Genomic DNA, 8,281 nt, shown 5'->3' with positions numbered 1-8,281 from the left:
AACTCTAACCCACCTGCAACTACACCTACCTCACCCCTAACACCTACAACGCCTCCAGCTATTTCCCCTGCTGCACAAACACCACAAGTGACCCCCCAAACTCAGCAGCAGCCACCACCCAAGAAAAGTCTCTCACTCACGGTACGTTCCAGTGTATTCCTTGATAATTGCTTTTCTTGTACCTCCTGAAAGCTCTTTACCATTAGCCTTGAGGGTATGCTAATTTTTGTTTTGTTCACTAGCCATTACTTGTTTTTTTTGGCATTGGGGCATAGGTGAGGCTTCAGATGTTACCTAGGGATAATAGAAATGCATTGCAGTCTACTTACCATTGCTATTGAACACTCTCATGCATCTCTGGGTTTTAACTGTTCAACCTTAATGGTACAGTAAGGGAGATTTTTTTGTTACCTTATTTCCTTACACTGTTTAAAAATTAATTACTTTTGTTTCTAACAATGAAAAGGTCCCACTGTGGCTGCTAGGATTACAAATGAAATGGAGTGGGAATGGTACATTTCCAATTCAGAGAGGAGTTATAATGTAAAATGACAAAGACGAAAAAGGTAGTGACATATTATAAAGTCAAGCCTTGAATTTTCTGATGTTGTAAAACTCCATGCACCCTCCCATCTCCTGGCTGCAGCTCTTCTGCTCCTGGTGAAAGAGCTGCATGTGTCCGTGTCTACACGCATGCATATGCCTGAAGTTAAGCATATGAAGTGAAGCACTGTTATCGTAAGCATCTCTAGGCACTGACAGGTGCGGGAGCATGCTTTAGCGGAAGCAGCAGCACATTACTTTGACCCAGCTCTGCATCATCTGTATAGATCGGGTACTTCAGCGGGGCTTGTTTGTGCTTTTATCCAAAGCTGATTCAAAACTGCCAAAATATTCCCACTGAAGTGCCTGACCTGTGCAGACTTGGGAAGTCAGGTGCAACTAACACAGTGCCTTTTCTGGGCATGTGCTGGGGTTGGCCCAGGAGCACACTGAGTTTAAAGTGCCAGGCATTTTTCCCCTTGTAACTGCAAACAGCTTCTGTTTCCAGAATTGGATTTTTGAGGAGGAGCCAAGTCTGTTTTTTCTGTCTTTTTAGTTTGTTACATTCACTTCTGTTCTCAAATGTACCAAGGGTTTGTAAGATTCATATTGTGCTGTTGCAGAAAAGGTGGAACTGATTTAGTATCTGCTCAAGTATTGGCAGAGGCTTCAGAGACTGTGTTAGTACAATTTGAAAATTATTGAAACCACCTTCTTGTTGCTGCCTCTTCTCAAGCCCATACAGCAGTCATTGATGGTGGGGACTCCTTCTTTTAACTGCTTCTTGTATATGAGTTTGTTGTGAACTCCTTCCTTCTCTCCCCTCCTTTTGACAGTAGGGAAAACAGGAAGAGGGTGTTTTTGAAAGAACTTCTGTTTGGACTCTTAAAAATTCATCTTCTGGGAAAGGCCAAGCACAAACAATAGAATATTTCTGTACTAAATAGCTTTGAAATGGTCTTAGTGGGACTGTGAATCCTATGGCAGTCTTAACATGTGCTGTCATGTGCCTGGTGTGGTATAAACAAAGATTTTGTCATCTTTGGCTTTTGAATAGAATAGTACTGTATATACTTCTTAATACTGCTTTCTCTACTGAAATACACACTTTATTTTAATGTTTTGCAGAGGGAGCAGATGTACGCTGCACAGGAAATGTTCAAGACTGCAAATAAAGTTACAAGGCCAGAAAAGGCTCTCATACTTGGATTCATGGCAGGATCCAGAGGCATGTATTAAGACTAACATGGCTTTATTTTGAGGTGTAGAGGTGTGACTAATGCTGCATTAGTGACAACTGGGCAGCACCTTATTGTGTGGTTTAAGTATAACAATTCAGAGGAGTCTGAAGAGAGCCTTTTGTAAGGGGCTGGAGTTGCCTTGCTGCGTTCTTTGTCAATACTGTCCCTACAGTGGTAGCGGAAGTAATCCTTATGGGACAGCTGTCTCATCGGACTGCCTTGCTGCCCTAACTTTTTTTTATTTTTGGCAGTTAGAAAATATACCCCTTAGGACACACACGTTTGAATAAATAAATATCCAAAAAGTAAATGTGGAAGAGAAGACCCACATGGACAAACTGGTCCAGGCTGTTGCCAAGTAAAAAAAATACTTGTAAGTCTTGCATTCAGTCCAGAAACCAGTGAATTCAGGTGTTCTGTATGAGCAGTCCCACAGTACAGAGCCTGCTCGCCCCCGTTCTTCAGTATGTTAAACATAGGCACTCTTGTCTCGGATCCTGTGAATCGCTAGGAGATGAGCCATCTTGCAATGTCAGATCTCAGGTTATATCAAGCGTTTATAGATCAAAGTTTTACACAACTATTTGGGTGTAATGGTCCCTGAACTCACTCCAACATCTCTGGCTTTGATTTTAATACTTAACAGATCTTGTCACTGTAGAATCTAAGCCCTTACAAGTAGAATGCGTCACAGCGGTCAAGCCTTGAGGTGACATGGGTATGAACTACTGTAAATTTGCTGGAGTCTCTTGTATATCTTGCTTGGCACAGATGAGAAGATGTGTTTTTTACCCAAGATATTTCCTGAGCTTCAAGGAACAAGAGAATCCTACACTACCTCCAAACTGGGCTTCCGAGACCATTTTTGTAATGTAGAATAGTATGCATTTTAAGTAGATATTCTCTGGTGATCACCTGCGTTCTTTGAAAGGTCAGGAAACAGACAGTGTAGTATGTGGTCATAGCCTTTAGTCTCATTATCCATACTACCCCAGTGGGTGGAAACTGTTGTTCAGCTTTGAGAGGATGTGCAGGAAGCGTATTCCCAAACTGCTGAAGCCTGCTAAGACTTATAGTAAGCTTTGTGTATGGTCTTATAAAACTGATTCAGAGGCTGGCTTTTCTGTGTATTTATTTATTTATTTATTTATTTATTTATTAATTAATTAATTATAATGCTGAACTGACAGGGAGAGGTTTCTTTTAGTACACTTCCAAGACCTTCCTCCAGCTATCTTGCTAAGCCCTGAGTGCAATCTGTTGGGCTTGGTTTCCATTGTTGTTTCATAAACTTAATCCCTGAGTTTTGTAAACATGTAGGTCCCAGCTTGATTCAGGGTGCTAGTGATACTGTAGTAGTTATTTGGTTTCTGCTGGTGTGGCAAATTCAGAGCTCTTCTTTACCCTTTAATTTGTTTCATAGACAGTACTGAGATGTGTTTAACTTTCAGTTTGATTTTTGAATGTTTTTAATTCTTGTTTCCACAGAGAATCCTTGCCAAGAGCAAGGTGACATCATTCAGATCAAACTCAGCGAGCACACAGAAGTGTTACCGAAGGCAGATGGCACTGGTAGCACTACCATGTTAGTCGATACGGTTTTTGAGATGAACTATGCTACTGGCCAGTGGACCAGACTAAAGAAGTACAAACCTATAACTAATGTCTCCTAAGGAATTCAGCAACACCAAACTGCGGACCAAATCGAGCTTAGGATCAGCCAGCTCACCTAGTGTCAGCTGTATAAAATGGCATTCGTGTGTAGGCTTCTTACCTTCCAGAACAGAAGTTGTGGCTCTTCAAACTAACTGGGCTCAGGTGAATGCAGCGTGAAGATGGTGTCAGACTGACAGATTTTGTTGTTGTTGTTGTTTTGTTTGGGTTTTCTTAGTTGTTTTAAAGAGGTGGGGGAAGTTAACATTTTATTCTGTGATTCAAGATGCTGGAAAGAGATCACAGCTGAATGCTTGTTTTTTCAGATTGGGAGCAGTTTACTTCCAGGCACCTGGGGAAAGAACTACTGCAGAATTTACTTGCAGTTTACCTTTACACAAGGGCACAGATTTTACTGCAGAAATATTTACTTGGGTTCCATGTAAAAAATGGATAGTTAAAACTGCAGTTGTCTTCAGTAATTCCTGTAACTCAGTTGCAGTAAGTCTAACTGTTGCAACGGTAGATATTCAGTGTCCAGAGGCTCTTAATATGTTTTGGCTTATTTTTTGCCAGGGTCATAGAGTGGGTTTGAGAGAGATTTTTCTTGTTAACCTTGCTATATTGTCAATGTTAATGCCCAGCATGAGTTAATCCATGTTTGGCATAAATCAGCAGAGATCAAGAAAAATTGAATATCACCTTCTGTTAAGGAAAAATGACCATTTCCTGTCATGTCAAATTTAAGATTGCCAAAAAAAACCCCAACTTGTGGGCTGTCTGGGGGTGTTTGGTGTCTGCTGCCAGGTGAAGCTCGAGAAGAAGTTTAACATGGCTTTTCTACAGCAGGCCCTTCAGACAGCATCCCAGTCCTGGAGAGTGCCCGTAGGGACCAGTTGAATGTTACTACAGATTTTAAAAAACTGATCCTTCCAGCAGCAAAGCAAGCAACTGTGAATGTAGAAGGCTGAGAAGATTCTCATTTCTTTTAGTGCACGTGTGACTAAGCAGTCACTGGGCACTTGATGACCCGAGTCCTATCTAAACATGCTTTTCATACCAGTATAACTGTGTTAAGTGGCTTTTGTTTTCCACCAATACAGTTATAAACTGCCACTCCTTGGGTGGCCAGTTACACTCTCATAAAGATACCTTTTACTGCTATAGCTCTATTGCCTTCGTGTACAGGAATACATCATTTCGGTGCAAGTGTAATTACACTGATACAAGTATGTCCACCCACAGAGGTTATAGCTCTGCTGTTTACACAAATAGTTCAATTTTATTTGCATTGAAAGAACTTCAGGGTTTAGCCCTTACTGGAGACTTGCAAAAAGTTCAGTTTCATCAGTGCACTTTTGGGGTTGCACTTAAGAGTATGACGCTCAGGAGGGAGAAGTACAAAGGTAAATCGTGAAGCATCTGTGTGGGACTGAGCAGGAGGGGCCTGTGCTATCTCCAGGCTGACATAAAAGTAAAACATTAATCTGATTCTTAAGACAAAACCACGCAACCTTTTCCTAAGAGGAAAGCAAACAGCATCCCCAAAGTGATAGCTCTGCCTGCTAACAAGGCTTTTAGCCATTTCAGGCTTTTTTTTATAGTGGACGTTTTTATTTTCAAATTCTCAAACAAAGGGGAGAGTGTTTAATATGTGTGCTTTTATTTACAACATATGTGACCAAAATTTTTGCGCTCTTAATTTTGTTTGAGCAGATTTTTCAGAACATCTCGCTTTATGTTCTGACAGGGAAGCTGAGTTCTGGTGAGAACGGTACGGAGCTCATTGCCATTAAGGAGTCGGTACTTGTATCTGCGCGAGAACTGTGCAGTGCAGCCCTACCTAATTGCCCCACTTCAGCAGAGATGTAGATTGCTGCTTTTTTCCCAAATTGTTACAAGTCAGTCAACAGATAATAGAAGCAAGCTACAATGAGTATGGTGGGTTTTAGTTACTAGACTGAGTTCTCTATAGGATGCAGTTGCACGGTAGCTCTAAGTTCTTTGACTTAATACCATTACACACAAAGGGCTAACGTCAGAATACGAAAGAAGCGTTCATCTTTTAAAAATGCTGTAAGGAAGAACTGATATTCCCTTTTGCATTTGCTGTCAGATTTTAATGCACCATTTTTGTAATAAGTTTTCTATAAAATAAGCCAGTCGGACCTTTCAGTCTGCTGCTGCTGCTTTGATAAGTAGGTTTTGGACTTAAGGTACAGGATTTTTAGGGGACTGCACAACTTGTGGGATGTCCTCATCCTGAATTGTTGGTTCAAAATTCAGTCCAGTGTGGCAGCATTTAGTAGTGTGCCATCAGATAGCTCCTATCTGATATGTGAAATGAGTGGGAGGGCTCAGGCAATAGCTAATGGACAGATGCTTTCCCCCCAGTTTCAGCTGTCAGCACGGAGGTGCTCCCTTCCCTCCTCTCGAAGTGCTTTTGGAATCGGAGAATAAAATAAAGAACGAGGAAAGTGTCCACTGGTTGCTCCTTCACAGTGTGGATGGACACACTTCAGTCTCCAGGCCTCTTTGTCACAAACTAGTCTGCAATAGAAAATTTCTTTTTGACTGCAGTTTAACTTTATCTGGACTGCTATTGCTAGAATCAAGACGAGAACACTCCTACAGCAATTTGCTTTTAAATAAAAAAAGGCAAAAGCAGACTCCTCTTGGCTGAGTCTGGCCATGAGCACCAAAATATTTCAACTTGCTCTGTGTATCTTGATGTATTTTAAATTAACTTTCTGAGGAAAGAGTTTCCATTTCAATGCTTTAGGACAATTACACTGGTAAAAAAACCTAACTATAGGTAAACCCATGGCTCATAAATTGAAAGTACTGAGCCAGCAGTTAAGTAAAAGGGATAGTGCCAGGTGGTTCAGGAGAGCACAAAGCAAACACTTGAATTCCAGTATGTTATTTAGGGCTTGAATAGGTGGTAGTAGGATACAAAACAAACTTGACCCCTTGAGCTTGATATTTTTTGTCTTAAGTATTCAGTCATTTAAGATGCTTGCTGGATTCTGTACGTGAGATTCAAAGGTGAATTGCAAAGTTCAGTGAAAATAGTTAACACCAGAATGATGCTCCAGTGGCCTGGTAACACGGTGTAGAAGGCACGCAGATGGTTCAGAGCTAACCTTTTTTCTCTGTTGCCTCCTTTTCTTCTCACTCTGCACAAGAACAGCATTGTAGCAAACAGCCCAGACTGTGTGCGCATGGGGGGAAAGAGCATCCCAGCAAATTCCATCTTGCAGAGAGCAAAGGGAAACCCGAGGAAAAAGTTGTGAAAGCCCTTCCCAGCTTTGCTATGGAGGAGCCAATAAGCTCATAAATCTGGGAGTAACCGGAAGAATTGGCTTTATCTCGGAATTGTGAAGTACAGAAGGGTGTGACTTCCCAGCCCCCACCTTCCATCTCTTGCTTTCCATAAGGAAGAAAGACTTGCTGCCTTACAGGCTTCTTTCTAGTTGCTGGTCCCCCCCACATCAGAGCACCGAGTCTCTTTGAGCTCCAGGTTAGCCTTTTTCCTTGCAAGCAGGTGGGACCAGCAGTGGTGAGAGGATGGAATCGAGTGGATGAGGCCTTGTAGGGCTCCCTGGTCAGGAGTTGTGGTTAAAGTCCCACCGCCCCCTTAGCCAAAAACATTTTTTCCCTATGATCATAGACTCTGGTAATCCCCATGCAGTCATCCAAGACTGGCTTTGTTAGGGTGACTAGCATGGTAGCATAAGGCTAGTGCCCTAAGGGTTAACTTGATTTTTATTTGTGGCTTTACCATTAAATAAGATGCTAGACATGACTGGGGAAAATCAGCTTTTGAGTAGTTACTACTAAAAAATACCCCATGAGAAATTTGCTAATTTCTCCCACTGAAGCATGTCCAAATGAGTTAAACCACTGACTGACCTAGCCGACAAACTTGATACTTTGACATTGTGTAGCTTGAGGTTGGATTGCATTTTCATAGCAAGATCGGACTGGGAAAAAAAAAAAACTGAAAAAAATGTTAAGCCAGAGCCCACTGGGAATCTGGTGCCTTTAACAAGAAATGTCATTTGTAAAATATTACATCTATAGCATAGCCTGTATGTTTTCTATTAATTGTTTTTGTACAGTTGTAAATTCAAGATCTTCAGTCTCCGGGTACGTATTTTCAGTGTAATACAATATGTATAATAAAAGTTTAGATTTTCTAAAGAAACTCCAAGGCCTATTTTTTACAATCCCCCAGTGTCACATATTGTGCCAATTTTTGATCTAGCAGCGTAAAGTGATAACCTGCTTGTATCAGAATATGCGCATTTATAGCCCAGCTTCAAAACAGACTCGGTAGTGGATTGTTTTATAGTGCTTATAATCTTGTTTTTGAAGGGTGCTTGAGCTCTGATTTTGCTAGCTTTCATAGCGGTGAAGTATTTATCATTTGCATGACTAATTGCACAGTAATATCTATTCTGAAGTCTTACAATCAAGTATAGAAAAGTTTTTCAATTAGTGTTTAGGTTTTAAATGCTGGAGAGATATGTCTCGAGCTGGACTTCAACAGATAAAATTAGCCATCCAAATACAGGATCACTCGGTTCCTGTACACGTGCAGGGAACCTGCTCCGACATGCTGGAAATCCAGCGTGTCAGAGCAGATGGATTAATCAAATCTGCTGGAGCACAGAAGTAAGTGCACTCCAGCAGCCTCTGGCATCATGTGTATCAGCATCCCCGCACCAAGAAATAGTGGCAGGGGGCTTGAATTAAAGCCTGTTTGATGAGCTTTAGTTTAAAGTGCCCCACTGCCATTTTTCGGTGCAGGGGACGCTAACACGTGATGCTCGGACACT

General features: G+C 41.4%; 1 protein-coding gene across 3 annotated transcripts in view; it reads left to right on the top strand.

Annotated features, from left to right (window-relative positions):
- NELFA (negative elongation factor complex member A) overlaps positions 1–7,427 on the top strand; it is a 62,385-nt gene extending 54,958 nt beyond the window's left edge. For all 3 annotated transcript variants that reach the window (XM_019526346.1, XM_019526347.1, XM_019526348.1), the window contains exons 10-12: positions 1–141; positions 1,672–1,771; positions 3,273–7,427. In XM_019526346.1, coding sequence (XP_019381891.1) covers positions 1–141; positions 1,672–1,771; positions 3,273–3,457 — 426 coding nt within the window. In that variant the 3' untranslated portion in view covers positions 3,458–7,427. The remainder of the gene's footprint in view (positions 142–1,671; positions 1,772–3,272) is intronic.
- The last annotated feature ends 854 nt before the right edge of the window (positions 7,428–8,281 follow it).

This window comes from Gavialis gangeticus, unplaced genomic scaffold, assembly GCF_001723915.1.
Source record: "Gavialis gangeticus isolate Ggan-Ray unplaced genomic scaffold, GavGan_comp1, whole genome shotgun sequence".
In the NCBI taxonomy this organism is placed as follows: Eukaryota; Metazoa; Chordata; order Crocodylia; family Gavialidae; genus Gavialis; species Gavialis gangeticus.
This window is presented reverse-complemented; position numbering and strand designations above follow the sequence as displayed.